At 58.9% G+C, this 16530-nt stretch overlaps 7 protein-coding genes across 7 annotated transcripts; 3 read left to right on the top strand and 4 right to left on the bottom strand.

The window, feature by feature from the left end:
• Nucleotides 1-59: 59 nt before the first annotated feature.
• Nucleotides 60-4931, bottom strand: BJ171DRAFT_105970 (uncharacterized protein). Its single transcript, XM_053105408.1, has 11 exons — nucleotides 4417-4931; nucleotides 4267-4310; nucleotides 4127-4190; nucleotides 3811-3921; nucleotides 3336-3525; nucleotides 2940-3241; nucleotides 2622-2779; nucleotides 1318-2458; nucleotides 1022-1199; nucleotides 681-865; nucleotides 60-475 (listed from the first exon to the last, which is right to left on the bottom strand). The coding sequence occupies exons 1-11, from the start codon at nucleotides 4843-4845 to the stop codon at nucleotides 266-268; spliced, it is 3012 nt and encodes a 1003-aa protein (XP_052966461.1). The 5' UTR covers nucleotides 4846-4931; the 3' UTR covers nucleotides 60-265.
• Nucleotides 4728-8137, top strand: BJ171DRAFT_505651 (WD40-repeat-containing domain protein). Its single transcript, XM_053111047.1, has 14 exons — nucleotides 4728-5259; nucleotides 5360-5512; nucleotides 5695-5795; nucleotides 5874-5899; nucleotides 5980-6056; nucleotides 6149-6201; nucleotides 6331-6412; nucleotides 6559-6605; nucleotides 6687-6787; nucleotides 6869-6952; nucleotides 7058-7167; nucleotides 7310-7480; nucleotides 7568-7685; nucleotides 7767-8137. The coding sequence occupies exons 1-14, from the start codon at nucleotides 5053-5055 to the stop codon at nucleotides 8024-8026; spliced, it is 1590 nt and encodes a 529-aa protein (XP_052966460.1). The 5' UTR covers nucleotides 4728-5052; the 3' UTR covers nucleotides 8027-8137.
• A 321-nt stretch (nucleotides 8138-8458) lies between these two features.
• BJ171DRAFT_459360 (triose-phosphate transporter family-domain-containing protein) lies at nucleotides 8459-10743 on the top strand. The gene is made up of 4 exons (XM_053108410.1): nucleotides 8459-8956; nucleotides 9356-9553; nucleotides 9746-9994; nucleotides 10196-10743. The coding sequence occupies exons 1-4, from the start codon at nucleotides 8522-8524 to the stop codon at nucleotides 10340-10342; spliced, it is 1029 nt and encodes a 342-aa protein (XP_052966459.1). The 5' UTR covers nucleotides 8459-8521; the 3' UTR covers nucleotides 10343-10743.
• Nucleotides 10744-10927: 184 nt separating this feature from the next.
• Nucleotides 10928-12052, bottom strand: BJ171DRAFT_424250 (ribonuclease T2-like protein; the record flags this gene model as incomplete). Its single annotated transcript, XM_053107654.1, has 2 exons — nucleotides 10928-11167; nucleotides 11234-12052. The coding sequence occupies 2 exons, from the start codon at nucleotides 12050-12052 to the stop codon at nucleotides 10928-10930; spliced, it is 1059 nt and encodes a 352-aa protein (XP_052966458.1).
• A 1382-nt stretch (nucleotides 12053-13434) lies between these two features.
• BJ171DRAFT_505644 (uncharacterized protein) lies at nucleotides 13435-13899 on the bottom strand (the record flags this gene model as incomplete). The annotated part of the gene is made up of 1 exon (XM_053111046.1): nucleotides 13435-13899. A coding segment is annotated over one exon (379 nt), but the record flags the coding sequence as incomplete, so codon positions are not given.
• A 305-nt stretch (nucleotides 13900-14204) lies between these two features.
• BJ171DRAFT_424340 (uncharacterized protein) lies at nucleotides 14205-15278 on the top strand (the record flags this gene model as incomplete). The annotated part of the gene is made up of 2 exons (XM_053107661.1): nucleotides 14205-14255; nucleotides 14376-15278. 2 exons carry the CDS (start codon nucleotides 14205-14207, stop codon nucleotides 15276-15278), a joined length of 954 nt encoding a protein of 317 aa, XP_052966456.1.
• A 95-nt stretch (nucleotides 15279-15373) lies between these two features.
• Nucleotides 15374-16401, bottom strand: BJ171DRAFT_505642 (uncharacterized protein). Its single transcript, XM_053111045.1, has one exon. It carries the CDS (start codon nucleotides 16270-16272, stop codon nucleotides 15397-15399), a length of 876 nt encoding a protein of 291 aa, XP_052966455.1. The 5' UTR covers nucleotides 16273-16401; the 3' UTR covers nucleotides 15374-15396.
• Between the last annotated feature and the right edge of the window lie 129 nt (nucleotides 16402-16530).

The following is a 16530-nucleotide window of genomic DNA, read 5'->3' as shown; positions in this document are numbered from 1 at the left end:
CGCCATGAAAGACCCGCCGCGCACCGGCTCACGGCGGGCTGGGCTCTGGGGGCACATATCCCCGCCGCAGCTACGACCGCTCCCGTCCAGGCCAGCCCGATATACTCCCGAGGGATCCGCTCATGAAGAGCTTGCACCTGGAGCTCAGAGCACCCCCAAACAGTGGCGGTGCATCCACACTGCCTGGTTAGGAACACCAGTATTCCATTTCGCTGTTGCAAGAGTCAGTTGGGGTGGGGCTAGATAGTGCGGCACAGCACAGCGATTATCGAGAGGCGAAGTGGATCCAGAACTCTTGATCGCTGAGTTCAATCTTTCTCCTCAGAAGCCCCGTCAATAAGAGCTCGGTCGAGTAGAGCCGGACGCCGCGCTCGATGAAGGCTCGGCACTCCTTGTAGTCATCTTCGATCGAAAAGACGATCACCCGGCCGCGCTCGGCATCTTCTGCAAGCTTTGGATAGCTCTTTGATATGAGCTGGAGATATGGGACGGGTGTAGCACGCAGCGCCAAGGACTGTCAGTATATGATCTGCAGCAGCAGCGGCGGCACAGCGTCAAGGCGCTCGGCATTGGCCTCGGGATTGCACCTCTGGTTCCAGGCGAGTGCGAGACGAGCTCGGGTGTCCTCACATCTCGGGCCACTCTGCAATTGAGAATCAAGTTCACCCACAAGTACTCACTTCACCCCCAGCAGTCTCAATGATATCCTTCATGGTTTCGAACGGCGGCGTAACGCTGCTCGTCATGTAAAAGCGCTTGCCCTTCAGCAACGGCGGATTGCTCTTGACATGCGCAATCGACTCTTCCAGGCTGAACTGGTACTTTTCTTCTGTTATCCGATCCACGAGCGGGAAATTGGCTGGGTCTATCGACGGGGATACAGGGCACCGAGTCAACAGCCGATATGATCGCACACGTGGGAAGCCTGCACGCTCTCGTTCGTATGCAAGTGCGCCCCAACGAGAGCAGGCTGGCATCTTTCACATCCTCAATGTGCGAGCGGCCAAGTCAAACTCCCTACCAAGGAACCGTCCTGCCTTGTTGCTCTCCAGAAGCCAGTCGACGTGTACAATGTGGTGGTGTTCCTTCATGGAGTTGAGGAATATCAGGAACTTTTGGGTCCTAGCGATCTTCTGGGCGACAAGGTGAGTGCACTCGCGAATATTGCGGGCTTCATGCCCACCCAACTCCTCGACAAACTGCAACAGACACCACAGAAAGAAATAAGTGTCTGGCTGCAAGCGTGGTGTTACAGAGCAGACGACGGCAGGAACAAGCCAAGCGAGAAGATATCTCGATGTCCGGAGGCGCACTTACGTCCATCCGGATAAACGGCGCCTCCACTTTGGTAAACAAGATTCGGTAGCTGGCGGGCTTTGGAGTGCCCGCTCGCGACTTTCTGCCCTTTTGCTTGTGCTCGGCTGATGGCGTTCCAGCTGGAGTAACTTCTGCGCTGCTCACCGAGGGCCCGGGTCCCCTGTTTGTTGGAGGGATCTTTCTGTTGGTGGTGGGGGTGGATACGGTCTTGGGAGTTGCACGCCGGTCCGTTGTGGGTTTGGCGGCACGGGACGAAGATTTGGGATTTGGTCTGGCAGGCTTCCCAGACTCAACCTCGCCAGGCGCTTCGTCGTCGAGATCAATGGGCGAGTCTGGTCGGTGGCGCTTGGACTTTGGCTCTGTACTCGGTTGGCGGGGCTCACTAGAGCCGGGCTTTGCCGACCGCGGTCGCTTCTTGGCAGTCTTAAGCTCCACACCCACCGGCATTTCGACAACAGGGTGAAGAAGCTCGGGTGCGGGTTTAGTACCAGCGGGCAGCTTGTGCCTGAGATCTGGATGCTGCTCCTCGTGTACGGTTCCAGAGTCGTCGTCATTCGACCGAGCTTCATCAAAGCCGTCATGCTCGCCATCTGCAATCAGAGGCTTGGATCCGGTGTCTTTGACAGGATCGTGCTGCATCTCGATGGCGTCGGTGTCCCGGTCATCGCTCGCTCCGCCTGGGCTGTCGAGTCGCTTGGAATGTGGGGGGAGTGCGTCCCGGTCGGCCTTGGGCCCTTTCTTTGGCATGGCGTCGGCAGCAATCGTGTTACGTTCGATCTTATGAGCTGACTGTGGTCGTGGAGGAGCGGCCGAAGCCCTTGGCGGGTCGCTGCGTGTGTCGCTCGGGTCTCCAGCTCGCCGGCCGCTCTCTCCGATTTGGATCTTGCAGTCAGCTGCGGCCAGGGACGGGTGTGTCTCGGGTGAGCTGCTTGTTGTCTTGAGGCTACCAATGGCTTGCTTGATGACAGAGAGCGGGACACTGACTTCGCCCACACACCGCGACAACAGCGGCGGGTACCGAACAAATGGCATTCGAGATTCTCGGGGTATGACGCCGTGGAGACATGCTTCCTCCAGCCAGAGGTGGTTGATCACATGGATGTTCCATTCGACAGCCTTCTCGTATTTGCTGCCTGTTGGTCTGGAGAGGATACGATAGCCGGAATTGAGTGAAAATGAGAAGGCAACCAGCGGGGCGACTGCGAACATGCTCAACACAGCTGCGACATCAATGCCAGGGTGTTGCTGAGAGGCGATGTGATGTATCCGCGGGTGGAACAAGACGCTCGGCTGGGGAGGTGTACCTGGCGCAGATAAGATGGGTATTTGTTGGCGTAAGATGGCCCGTGTAGCGTCCACCCAGAATCGCGATCAGGTACTCTATATCGGTTCGTGCCTTGCCAGTGTAGTTTGTGACGGAGATAGTAAGGCCCCGCATCCCTTCGAGTTGAGGAGGTGGCGGCTGCAAGCAGGTTCGTTGGATATCCGATGTGTAAGACATCAATAAGTGGTGTGACGACGACAGCAGCATCGCGATGCCAACGCCTCTGTGCCAGTTGGGAATCATGTCGCTTCAAGCAGGCTCCAGCGACCAATTGCGATGTTCCGCAGCTAAGACTTACATAATGCAAAAGTCTGAGCCTCGGCGAGCGAATCTGCTTGCTTTTGATGATCACCTTGAGCCACAGCCACGAGCCAACCATCTTGCCATCTTCTTCGCCGGCGAGGTAGAAGGGGCTTTCTCGATTCACCACCACGACGCAGGTGACCTCTGGCCCGTATTCGCTTGCGACGGATCCGCCGTGCTTGTCGATGAACTCGGTAATCGCAGCGCATTCCTTCTCGTTGCGTGTACTCCATATTCGTGGTTCGATAAAGAACACATGCTCTCTGAGAAAGTTTGAGGTATCTCCGACGGTGTCGGCTGCTGGATCGGTCAGAGTCGAGTCAGCGGCTGTCTATCGTAGGCGAGGTCGGCCGTGATTGCATGCCAGTGTCTTGCTCACCGATGGGCTCACCTTCTTCATTTCCGATCGCTGAGACCTTTGCATACCTTGACAGCATTGCCGGGTCGTCCAGAACAAAGAACTTTGGACTGGGAAAGCGGTAGATGTCATCAAGGAGGCGTCGCTTCAGGGCGATGCAGTCGTCGAAATAGTGTGGCAGGATAACCGGGATTCCTCGAGCTGTCGCTGCCTTGCATACGGCCTGGGGCAGCCATGGCCATGTTGCGATTCGGTAGGCCCGAGCCATCGAGTTCGGCAACAGGATCACCCCCACATGCACAATATGCCCGGTGATGCATATGCATCGACATCGTGGCAGTCGAGGCGCCGGTTGAATCGGTTTCGGTGAATGTGCAGTACGACAAAGCGTCAGCACCCAATTCCTTCAACTCCCTTCAATTCCATCGAATTCCCTTCAATTCCATCGAATTCCGTTCCCTGCGAAAGCGCTGGATCGTGCAATCACATTGGCTTCGGTCATCCATACCGTCTCGTCTGAGGGAGCTATGAGGTGCGTCACATCGGGCTCCAGCGACAGCCGCCACTGCCCACCCAAGGCTTCGATCCCTCCAAAGATTGATAGGTCGCGGTCGCTCATCTGGGTTTCCGAGACTCGTCAGTTCTCCACATCTGCAGCATGCAGGCAACAATCCGATCCTGTCTTTGCAGTCCTGCTTCGTTCCCATCAAAATCGGCACCGGTCCGCGGCTTTGTTGCACCATGCTGGAGACCGGAAAGTACCGAGGGGGTCGAGCATTGCAGTCTGGAGGGACTGGAGATATGCTGCCTCGCCCGACACTTACCCCGTCAGCGGCCACGACGAATCCCGAAAAGATCATGGATCGATCTGCCGAGAATCCTGCTGGACTGGAACAAAGATGTTAGCGGCAGACTGAGGGGGGCGATTGATGGGCAGATCGACGGTTATAGCGATGCCACTTACCTGGCGAGCTCCTTCAGCTGGACGGATGAAGCGACCCAGGCTGGCTGTAAGGAAGCAATGCAGAGAAATGGTGAGCAGCGGCAGGAGAGCTGGTGGTTGGGGCTGCATTCGGGGTTTGCTGCGGGTCGCCAAAGACCAATTGCGACCCACCGTGACGACCACCACCCCCTGCTCTCTGGAGTCTGCTTCTTCGGCGTCGAGTGAGATGACATGTGTCAGCACGGCTCCGGACGAGGATTCGGGATGTGCGCCATGCATCGCCAGTGTTTCATGCAGAGATCTGTGTTGGTGTGGCGGAACCGAGCTCGAGATGCGAAAGCAGACGGCGCCGAACAGAGCGCCCGGCTGTTGCCTGTGGGAGTCTCTGGCCAAGAGCTGTCCGGCCTTCGTCATGGCTGTACGATCGGTCGATGGGGCTGCGAGTGGCAAGATCGGAGCGATTGCAGAGGAACAGCCCGCAAAAGCGAAGCCGGCCCTTGGGTCCGCGTTTGGCTGGATGAAACCAGCCTGGCGGATCATTGGGGGCAGCAACGACATTTGCCCGCGAAGATCTTGTCTGCTTGCGGGCCAGGAACACATCTGCGTTCAGGAATACATCTGCGGCCAGGAATATATCTGCGGCCAAGGACATCTGTCTGTAGAGCCATTCATCCACGGTGCGATCGGCTGCGAAACGGCCGACAAGACCGCTCTGATCCAAGAGCATTCCTGCGAGCTTTGGCCTGCGATCGTGTGGGCACCCTTGCCGCCGTCATTCTCTGGTGCATCCACAGCACAACTCTGCCCATGAGCCGCCATAACAACCACAATGGTCGTCACTACCCGGACAAGCGAGGCAGCCATCCGGCCAAACGACCCCGAGTCCAGACACGACCCTCCGAGGACACCAGCAGCCAGCCTCTCCAGACGCACGGAGCTGGATCGGCGGCCTCCGCATCGTCATCCAGCTCATCCGCAATCCCGGGAATGCCTCAGATCCCCGGCTACTACTATGTAAGATGCGGCAAAGCGTGCCATCCGATCCATTTCTTGCTGTGGTGGTGGCCGGCTTGACTGCCCAGCGATTCACTGTGCTGAATCTATGCCGCCTCAGGACCCCGAAAAGAAACGGTTCTTCAAGTCCCTTCCAACGGCCTTGGCTGTGGCTCCACAGGCGTGCGCTTCGCTGGCAAAGTCCGAGGCTTCCCGAAATGCCGATGCTGAGCAAGCACAGCGGATAGAGCGGATCCGACAGAAGAATCGTGAGGTACGGCAGATTTGGGAAGTCTGTATCGCTGTCGGACAACAGCGGACTTGAACGACGACAAAGCAGAGCAAAGCGACTCGCATGAATGCCACGGGGAGTTGCCGTCGGATGCCTGGAGGGTCTTGCAGTGCATCCCAAAAGCAGCCATCGTTCAGGCACTAATTCTCTGTTCATCTATCCAGCATGGACTTTTGTCTCGGCTGAGTCCAGGCTATTCGTACGCTGGCTTGGTTCATCTCATGTCAGATCGGGAATCGGGCATTCAAACAGGACCGTTTGCCGGGTAGGTCGATGTTGTCGGTGGTGGCTCTTCGGCAGCTGCTGGCCTGGTGGTGCAGTGTGCTGACCTACCGCTCCACAGACATATCCAAGAAGTATCCATGAAGAGTATGTGGACACACCGAGCTTGGAAGGGCATATCGTGGCATATATGCACTGCAATAACCCCACGGATGTCGCTCGCTCAGGACTGAGGCATCGAGCAATCCTGCCGAGGGTGGCAGCTCTGCCGCCGCATCGGAGCTCGTCCATCACCGACATTGCCGTGAGTACCTCGACAGACCCCGCACCGAGCCCTCGTCAAGCCAGGGAAGCACTGTTATCAACGACTATTGACTGTCCGACGGAATCGATTAGCTGCATCCATACCGAACCCATCTGTGTGTTGGATATGCAAACGGCGACTTATCGTAAGTCAACACTGCCCGACTTGCTGCTGCAGCACTTTGTACATCGAGGTCGTCTCCGCCTCTCTGCCTCCCTCTCGACACGAACTGCTGTTGGTTTTGATTCGGTACTGTGCCATCCGGACCAACTAGGATTTCGTCGCTGAAGATTCGCGAAGACGGAAACATCGACGAGAACTGTCTCAACAAAGCATATCGTCAGGGTTCATCGCGGGTGAGAATCACGATTGGCACCGCCGATCACGATCCAGATCGAACCCAACCGAGCGGCGCTTCTAGTCGACGAGTACTTCCCAAGTGCTGCAGCTGCTTCATGGGTTATCTGCAGCCAAGCTCTGATTCCAGACAAACCTCCTGCAGATAACGTCGCTGCGCTACCTTCCGTTCCAAGACCAGAGTATCGTCATGTCAGTGTAAAAGGCAGTCAATCGGACATGCTGCGCTGTGGGCCATGATGTTGGTGCTTACTGCGACTCTGTTGCTGCCAGTGCCACTGACCTTGGTGGATCGCAGTCTCCTGGAACGGCAGTTGTGTACAGCTGCTCCTTGTCATGCGAGGAAGCTGCTGGCATAGTGGCCCCCGGACCGAGTAAGTATTGAAGGCACATCGATTTCACGAACGTTTTGCTCGGAGCTCGGACCCACACGCAGCTGCATTGCTCGTCAACAGGGCTCCTCCATCGGTTTACTCCATCCAAGGGCAGCCTGTTTGCTTGCGCCACCAACTCGGTCAACCGGGAGATATTTGCAGTCGGTAAGGGCGGGTCGACTGGAGCGCTATTTGCAATGCATGCGATCGTGCCAGAGTCATTGGCTCGCAGCGCAATGCATAGCGTGTCGAGACTAACCCCACAGACAGGCGGCTCTGGGCGTGCGTATGTGATCCGTGGTTGGACTGTTTCGAGCCCGCATCCCGTCTCGCTGTTTGTCAAGAAGAGCGATGTGCTCGCACAATCGTTCGACGAGACCGTAAGTTTCGTGAGCCCAGGGGCACTCACCTGTTCCGATGGGACGGATGGACTGGATGCTTACGGACACCGTGGGGTCGGACGGGATACCGGCGAACTGAGCGGGGCGGGCTCTTGACTTATTCTAACAGAGCCAGATGTAGGGTAATTTGCTATGCAGCGGATGTCGCAGCGGAAACATATTCTGGCACGACCTGCGGGGACGCATCGATCAGTCTGCGAATGCCATGTCGGACATGGGCCACGACAGCGCGATCTGCCACCTCGAGGTAGTCGGACCGACCGGGCTGTACTCAAGCGCCATGAACGGAAGTGTAAGTTCATCCCGGATGTATCTGCAATCACATAGCCGACAACCGGGCACGGCTGTGCGATATGCTGATGGACGAGTCATTACACAGATCAAGCAGTGGGATGTGAGGTGGACACGCTCCCCTGTGCTCGAGTTCCAAGGCAACGTCAACTCGCACACCAAGCAAAATTTTGAGCTCGATGACAGCGGATCGACACTGGTCTCAGGTATGTCTGCTGGCTTGAGCCGGCACTGGCGACAGCCGGCACCATTGCGACTGACGGACTCGACTTGTCTGCCTCCCTCAGTCGGACAGGACAAGCACTTGCGAATATGGAGCACTCGCACGGGGCAGCTCCTGGCGCAGAAGTCTACCGGCGTAGATTCCAGCAGCCCCGACGGGGCGGTTGTGCGCATGCTACCGCCGCGAGCAGACAGGAGCATCGCCAACATCTGGCAGGGCTCATGGGATGCGGGCTGGGACTCGAGCGGGTGGGAACGCACACGGCGAGCCGGGCCTGTCGCACTGCTTGCGTGTGGGAACGATGTGAACGTGTGGGGCTGCTGAGCGAACCAGCGTACCACAAGCGTACAGCGTGCCCACTTTGAAACGGAGCATCCTGATTTGAGTCGGGCTGTCGCTGACTTCCGGGCCTGAATACACGCTCATCCATCGCGACCATGGCCAAACGGAGCTCGGCAGGCTTGTGTCGCTGATGCCGGTGAGTAGTATGGGCGTGTCGTTTGTGAGACGCATCAGCACGCAAATGGCAACAGCGTGCGCCGGTATCACAAGTGGCACAAGTGCACAGCAGTGTCGCGTGGCCCCGCCCCACGCGCATCGTGCCAAGCCGCGCTGTGTTTGTGTGGCAGTGCGCAACACAGCACAACGCGCAAGGCGTCGCACAAGCCGGATCGAGCCTGGCCGTGGCAAGCCCGCGCCTGGCCCGACGCCGTCTTGCAGCAGGCCTCCTCCAAGCCAGCCGTCTCCTGTCTGTCTCCATCCGACCACCACCCAACCACCCGACCGCCGCACCGCACCGCTGCTGCAGCCGCCTCCGCCATGCCCTCGCCGCCCGTCTCAAACACCGTCACCGAAAAGCTCGAGCAGCAGAAGGAGTTCGAGCAAGCCAACTCGGAGCATGCTGTGTCCATCAGTCTCCTGAACGAGACCCTCAAGGCCACCCCGAACCCAATCGGTCTTTCGACTGCCGACCTCGTGAACGTGCTCTACATCGCCCTGAACATCGTCTCGTCCGTCGGCATCGTCATGACCAACAAATGGGTCTTCAAGGGCCTGAAGTTCGAGTTCGGCACCCTCCTGACGGTCGTCCACTTCGTCGTGACCTTCATTGGTCTCGAGATTTGCGCCATGTTTAAAGTCTTTGAGCGGAAGCGCATCCCCATCGCCAAGATGATTCCCATTTCGGCCTGCTTCTGTGGCTTCGTCGTCCTGACCAACCTGAGTCTGCAGCACAATACCGTCGGTTTCTATCAGGTACATGCTCTTGGCTAGTCAGCCAGCCAGCCAGTCAGCCAGTCAGCCTACCAGCCAGCCAGCCAGCCAGCCCTGCTGCTCTTTCAGTGCATGCAACGTATCGGAGCGGTAGCCTGTGTTCTCTCGGTCAAAGCGAGCAACGATCGCCTGCGGGCGTGGCTCCTGGACTGCGGACGGATACGAGCGGCGTCTGGAGGTTGGGGGCTCAGCTCCCGCATTCTTTTGCCCACCTGCTTCGTCTCCGCACCGTCTGTGCTCATACCGGTGCCCGATTCCGCTGCTGCCGCCGCTGCGACCTCGTCAGCGTCGTTTGCTAATAACGCCTCGTTCCTTTTGTTTCTTTCGGACACGCTTGGCGTCGCCGCTTGCGACCTCTGGCGCCGGCTTGGCCCTCCCCAGATCAGCAAGGTTTTGACGACTCCCTGCGTGGTTCTGATCCAAACTATCTTCTACAACATGAAGTTTTCGACGGTAATCAAGCTGGCTGTCATCGTCACCTGCGTTGGCGTTGTCATTACCAGCTTCACCGACGTCGAAGTCAACTTCATCGGCACGGTCTACGCCATGACTGGTGTTGTTGTCACCAGTCTCTACCAGGTACAGATCCCCGTTTGCCCCCCCCCTCTCAGCCCGCTGCCGGAACAGCAGGCAGACGATTGGGGGATGTGCGTGTGTGCGTGGACGTTTTGTGGACTCGGCCTCCCACACCCGAGCACTGCTGCTGAATTGCATGATATTTCTGGGAGGCGCGATATCAGCTGATCCACACTTTCTCCGACGCTCGTCCAGATCCTGATCGGCACCAAGCAGAGAGAACTTGAAGTCAATTCGATGCAGCTCCTCTACTACCAGGCCCCTCTCTCGGCCCTGATGCTGCTCCTTGCAGTGCCCTTTCTCGATGACATGCACAAGCTGCGTGCCTATTCCATGAGCATCGAGGCGCTCTCCATGATCCTCCTCTCGGGCTTCATGGCTTTCTTTGTGAACCTCTCGATTTTCCTGGTCATTGGCAAGACCAGCGCCGTTGCTTACAACATGGTAAGCACGGGTGATTGAGCGGTTCGCGGATGGCTCCTGAGACGAATTTGTGGATCGATGGGATAGCATCTTGGCTACAGAGGGCAGGCTGCTGGTGCTGTTGCTGCTGCTGGTGCTGTTACTGTTGCCGTCACACCCCCAAAGACCCCGCCGTTCTGTGCTTTGATGTGCTGACCATCGCTCGACGATCTGTGCTTGCAGGTTGGCCACTTCAAGACGTGCATTATCCTCATCACTGGCTTTACAGTCTTTGGCCAAGCCGTGGACCTCAAGAACATTTTTGGTATCCTCGTCACCCTGTCGGGTGTGTTCTGGTACTCGCACATCAGCCTCAAGAACCGAAAGTGAAGATGCCCCCCTCCCAGCCGCGCGGGTTGTGAGCTTCCCAGGGTCGGCAGCTCAGTGTGTGTGGTCGTGGTTCAATTGCTGCCTCAAGGCTGCCGCCTGACGAATGAATGCGAAGACGGGGAGACTTGCTTTACGGCGTTCCCAAGTGAAACGGATCACTGTGTTCGGTTTACTGCCCACTTATGGCATGTCCAGAACGAAACTGGATACCCTGTTTCGAGCCAGGGCTGTAGCCTTTCTCCGGATCCTGAATACACTCCCATCCATCGCCCGTCCTGGCTCAGTGTGCCTGGAGGTCGAACAGCTCATTCGATCAGACTATCTTGGTGCCAAGAAACCGATTCTTTGCACAGAACCACCCAAGCAGACATCGCACTGATAACGGACACTCTTCTCTCAATCAACTCCACATCTGTATCTTCGAAAGAGTTGCATATATTTACTGATCAACAAGTCGCAGCAGCGGTACAGTTCGGTACAACATATAGGATCAGACGCCAGAAAGCACTGAAAGCGCGGCGGGAGATAGGACAGGCATCAGCAGCACAAGGCATTGGCAGCAGCGTCGGTTAACCATCGAGGCACTTAGCACTGGATGCCGCAGACGGTTCCGACCTCGGCAACACAGGCCTTGTTCCAGCCAACGTTGGCACAGTGGCTGTCGACGGCCATGATGGCGGCGACACAGGGATCACAGGCGGCGTTCAGCTTGTTGCCGGGAACACACTTGTCGTGCTGGCAGGGAGGACGGGTCTGGGTGGGAGTGGCAGTAGTGGTGGTGGTCTTGGTGGTGGTAGTGGTCTTGATGGTGGTAGTGGTGGTGGTCTTGATGGGAGCGGTGGTGGTAGTGGTAGTCTGGACGGGAGCGGTGGTAGTGGTGGTGGTCTGGACGGGAGCGGTGGTGGTAGTGGTGGGAGAGTTGGGACCGGGGACGTAGTAGATATCGCCCGAGCAGGTTTGGCTCTGTCCCTGGCCGTCCGGGGTGACGATCTGTCCACCACTGATGGCCCAGAAGTGAATGTCCATCTCGGTTAGGTAGCCGTTGGTGCAGGTCATGACCACAGTGATGGGGCCAAAGGCCTGGTTAAGGGCGTTCTGGAAGTCCGCGGCAGTGTACGTGGTAGTCTCGGAGGGAACGATGCCGGCGCTGGCCAGGGCGTTGTAGACATTGTACTTCTCATAGACGGTGAAGACGTCCTGGACGTAGGTCTCGACATCATTGCCGCTGCCGGTGCAGCTCACGGCGGCGGGAGAGTAGCAGGTGCCGTGCTTGCCCCACTCATGGACCCAGAAGGCGTTGTAGCTGGCCATGTCGACGCCCTTGTACGAGATCCAGTACTGGGTCATCTTGGCAAGGGTGTCGGCGGTCACCATGGAGCTGATGTCGGTGTATTGGCGGGTGGAGTCGCAGCCGTTGGAGTTGGTGAGGCCGCCGGAACAGGTGTCGGGCCAGAGACCGTGGATGGTCCAGGCATTGGCAGGAATACTGGCGACGACATCGGACGGGCAAGTGGCCGAGGCGCAGTAGTTGGGAAGCCATTGCACGGCAAGGACGAGCTGGCCGTTCTGCGAGGCGCAGCACGAGGGGACCGAGCCAGAGCAGGCGAGCTGGTTCAGCGGGCAGGAGGTGCTCGAGAGGCTCGAGGCCGAGACCAAGGCAAGGGCCCCGAGGGTGACAGAGGTAGTGAGGAACGACTTGGCAAAGAGCATGGCGGAAAGTGGAGAGGAGATGAGGAAGAGCGGGAAAGGCCAAGACGAGGTTGGGCGGAGAGAAGAGGCCGAGTAACACCGGGTGGGGTCGATGCAGGTGTGTGGGGAAGTGCATTTGGCCGTCCTTTTATCCTCCGGGAGCCGGGGCCGGCAGTGGGCGGCGACGGGGCCATCCCCAGCCGCCATGATCGACAGGCCTCCAGCACGAGGACCATGCGCTCGGACGCAGAGGCCGCGCGTGAGAACTCGGAGGCTTGCGTCCCGCCGCAAGCACGCGGGCATGGGTTGAGCGACGAGCCCCTTGCGCCCGGCTCATGCGCTCGCAACGTCGCACCTGATACATAGCAAAATGCTCCCGCGGGCCACAGCACTGCCTGGAAGTACTCTGCCTCGGCGCTTTCTTTCTTTTGCTGTGGCACCCGAGGCGCTGTGGTCTTGGGCTGGTCATGTCCTCGGCTTCCCAGCACGCGCGCTCGCCTGGATGGTCGGTGCAAGGCCAATGTCCCCACGGACTGCCTTGAATCGCACTCCCGGCTTTGGTTCTCCCCCGGCGACAAGGCCCGAGGCTCATCGGCAGCAGGGCTCGCTGGCAGCGGATCGATCAAATTCGATATCGGCACGCACCGAGATGGAAAGCATGAGGGCGGGAACACCCCGGTGGGGTGTGCATATGACCCGGTGCCGACCTGGATTCGGCGGGGAGGCCTTGCTGCTCTGCCGAAACCGGGCCATCGTGCACATCGTGGTGGGGTCTGGCAGCAGCGTCAAGAAATGAAATGGTCCCCAGCAATGTCAGCCGGAGAGTGCCACCCAACACAGCGTTGCCGTCGAATGAATCCATCGGCTGCCGGGGGCTGCTTCTTTCTGGAGTGCACGAGGCCTGACCACACGGCCGGCAGCGACCACAGCCGTTTTTCCACCGCCCGGCCGATCGAATGATACACGACATAGCACTCAAGTGCATGCCAACACTTTGATATCCGGTGGATGTTCCATCTGTTCTGCGACACATCTGGGGAGATACCCAATCTGTGCAGTTCTCGAGATCAAGATTGCTTGCAGCAAGAACACTCCAAAGGCACGCAGGCGCTCAACGCAGCGTGCTGGCACAAAGTAATGGATACATGTTCTTTGGACAAAACAACAGGTCGCAACTCGGGTCTTCCTCGGCGTGAGCATGCATGGCCGGGGATCAGCGAGTCGCCGCCGATGCGATCCTTCGTCGCAGAGGCGATCCCTCGTCGCAGATGCAGTTTTTTTGCCGCCGATGCAGCCCTCTCCGGGCAATCACGCCGTCCTCTGGCGCGAACGGGTTGGGCGGGAGCGCTCCAGCCAGAGACCCGCTCTTGCACCCAACAAATGCCTCTTTCTCCTCCTCCCTCGCTCGATCTCACCGCCGGCCCGCTGCTGCTTCGATACGCCCTTTCGACTGATCGACCCACCAGCCCGCTGCACTCAGAGATCCTGATCACCTGCCATGACCCAAAGCCTCGGCGATACAAGCGCCAACCCGCCCAGCGCGAGCCAAAAGCATAGCGCCGCACAGCTGGCCTCGCTCTTGCTTGCCACCCAAAAGAACACCCCGGCAAGAGACGCCGTGCCGCAATCGGTGCCGACAGGGTTTCAGATTCCCGGCGACTTTGCGGGCTCGGGCCTGGCTAAGCTGAATGACGACGGCAGCATCGTCAAGATGGTCATCGGCGAAGGCGATCCATCGGTCCAGTCCCCCGAGTGGATCAAGGGCAGCAACGCTTGCTTCCATTACACCGCACATACGTTCACTGCCGGCGAGGACGAGCACCACCACCACCATCACGGCCACCACCATCACGACCATCACGACCATCACGACCATCACGACCATCACGACCATCACGACCACAGCGGTCAGTGCGGCCACCAGCATCATGATCATGATCACAATCACGATCACAATCATGATCATGACCATGGCAACCAAGCCGGCGGCGCTTGCTGTGGGTCCGAGTCTTGCGACGATGCATCCAGCCTCAACGGAACCAAAACCAAGGCCGAGCCCCGGCCAGTGCGCAAGCTGATCTCGGACTCCCGCAGCTACGACCCCAACCGACCCTTTGAGATGCGTGTCGGTCTTGGGTTTTCGGTCCCGGCGATGGAAAAGTGCGTGAAGAGCATGAGAATTGGCGAACGGGCACGCTTCCTCTGCATGCCCGATCAGATCGAGGTGAGTGATCTAGCCACTAGCCGCCATTCGCCATTCGCCATTCGCCATCCTTCGGTGTTACGGGCAGAAAGCGGGTTGTGTGCTGCATCTTTGACATTGTGCTGTCGACTGCATTTCCAGGGCTTTGCTCAACTCGAGACCGTCCTGCGCCAGGAAAAAAAGGCCAAGGAGACCGGTGTCCCGAGGGTCGCCCATGGCTGCTGTGCGCACTCGTCGCCAGACCACCTTGAAGAAAACCAGGATCTGGCCCACATCTACGAATCCCCGCTGGAGCTGGACATCACCCTGGTTGCCGTCCATCCGCCCGGATCGTTTCTCAAGGAGCCCTGGGAGATGAATGCGGCCGAGAAGTGGGCCGAGGTCCCGGTCCGAAAGAGCGAAGGCAATGCCGAGTATGGCCGCGGCAATTATGAAGAGGCCTGCGCAAAGTATACCCGAGCACTGGTGCTGCTCGAGAGCCTGGACCAGAGCAGCCCCATCCAGGATCAACGGCGCGACCGCGACCAGAAGAAAGCCGAGCAGGAGCGCCGACAGCACATCGCCAAAGAGGAGGACAGAAGACGAGCCCGGCTCGGGCTCCCCTCGGCTGCCGAGACCACGTCCGATGCAACGGCCTCATCGGCGGATACGACTCTCGCTGGCGGTGAGGGTGTTGTGGATCTGGACGAGCTTACATCGCTGATGCAGACATGCCGGCTGAACTATGCCGCATGCAAACTGAAGCTGCGAGATTGGAATACGGTCATCATCCAGTGCTCCGAAGTACTCAAGCACGACCCCAAGTGCGTCAAGGCGCTGTTCCGACGGTCCCAAGCCTATGCCGAGATCGGCCGCGATCTGGATCTGGCCGAGAAGGACATTGGCCGACTCCGAGAAATCATTCAAGCCCACGTTGCCGATGGCACTGCGGCTCGCGACGGCCCCGAGGAGCAAGAGCTGCGCCGGATGGCAAGATTCGTCCAGGCCAAGGTTGACCGCTATGCCGAGCGCGAGAAGAAGATGTTTTCGAACATGTTCTCCTGAGTTCAAGTGGCAAGGCGACGGCCGGCGCGAACTGCGGCATCTGCCCCCATCTTGCATCCACAAGGGCGGCGGTGGTCTGGCCTTTGAAATACACTCTTGGAACTGATGCATGGCGGCTTTATTTGACAGACTTGAGCAATCGCTTCCAGCGCATCTCACGGCGCAGGGCCAGCCCGAGGGCGACCAGGATGCCGGCGGAGGCGTTGACCCACTTGATTTCTGTCTTGAGCGGGGCCCATTCTTGCCGACCCTCCAGCAGCGCGGCGAACGGGATCAGCGAGGTCTTGGCGTCCTTCTCTGGAGTTAGTGTGCCGGCTCGACGAAAGCGATAGTCCTGATGGGCGCCCCCGATCAGAGCAAAGACCACCGGGAAGCCGAACAGCACGAACTCGGACAGGAACGGGGTCGCGATGGCCGAGCCAAGACCCAGCAGGCCCAGGGACCACAGTGACGGATGCCGAGTAACTCGCTGGACACCATAGATTCCGTCGGCTGGAACATCCGCCGGCTTGAAGTCGATCGGGCATTGCATGCGCAGACCAGCCGCTGGCAGAGGCGCTGGCGGGATCGAGCCGGCCTGTTGGGGCGTGAGCGACGATGGTCCCAGAGCATTAGGCTTGGAGGAGAATGCCACTGGGATCTGAAGCTTTGGGAAGCTCTGTGAAATGCCAACGAAGCCAAGCGCTTGGAGCCCAAAGCCGAGCAGGCGTATCGGGACGGATCCACCAAAGATGCCGCGCTTGACCATGGCGGTCGGCGAGCCCGAGGAGAGAAACGTGGGTCCTTGGCCACGGCCGTGGCGAAAGTATCCCCACGCAATCGATGCGCACGCCAGCGTCGAAAGTGTGTTGTAGCAGTGGTGGTAGTTGTCCTCCCCGCCGAGTTTGTCGATGAGGTAGTCGCGGTTCTGCGACAGGATCAGGTTCTCGGCAATGAATGCTGTCCATCCGACAAAGATGAATCGGACGCCCTTGTGGGCAAAGGCGGTGCTCATGGCGGGAGAGGGCGGGAGAGGGAGAGGGAGAGGGCGAAGAGGCCGCGCTGGAACAGACCGGGCGGCTGAACAAACCACAGTCGTCCTGGCAGAGCGATTGCCGTTGGGCCGACGCAGGGTGAGATGGCGGTTGAGCAGCGACCGAGGACAGATCGCGAAGGCAGCCAAGGACAGATCGCGTGCGCAGGCGGTGACACAGGCTGATCGGCTCGACCCGGCGGCTGGAGCCGGCTCGAGCCAGCCAGCCAGGCTCGAACG

Source organism: Polychytrium aggregatum, assembly GCF_025602895.1.
Source record: "Polychytrium aggregatum strain JEL109 chromosome Unknown BJ171scaffold_19, whole genome shotgun sequence".
NCBI classification, from domain to species: Eukaryota; Fungi; Chytridiomycota; class Chytridiomycetes; order Polychytriales; genus Polychytrium; species Polychytrium aggregatum.
Note: the sequence above shows the minus strand (reverse complement) of the source record. Positions and strands in the feature narration are given on the sequence as shown.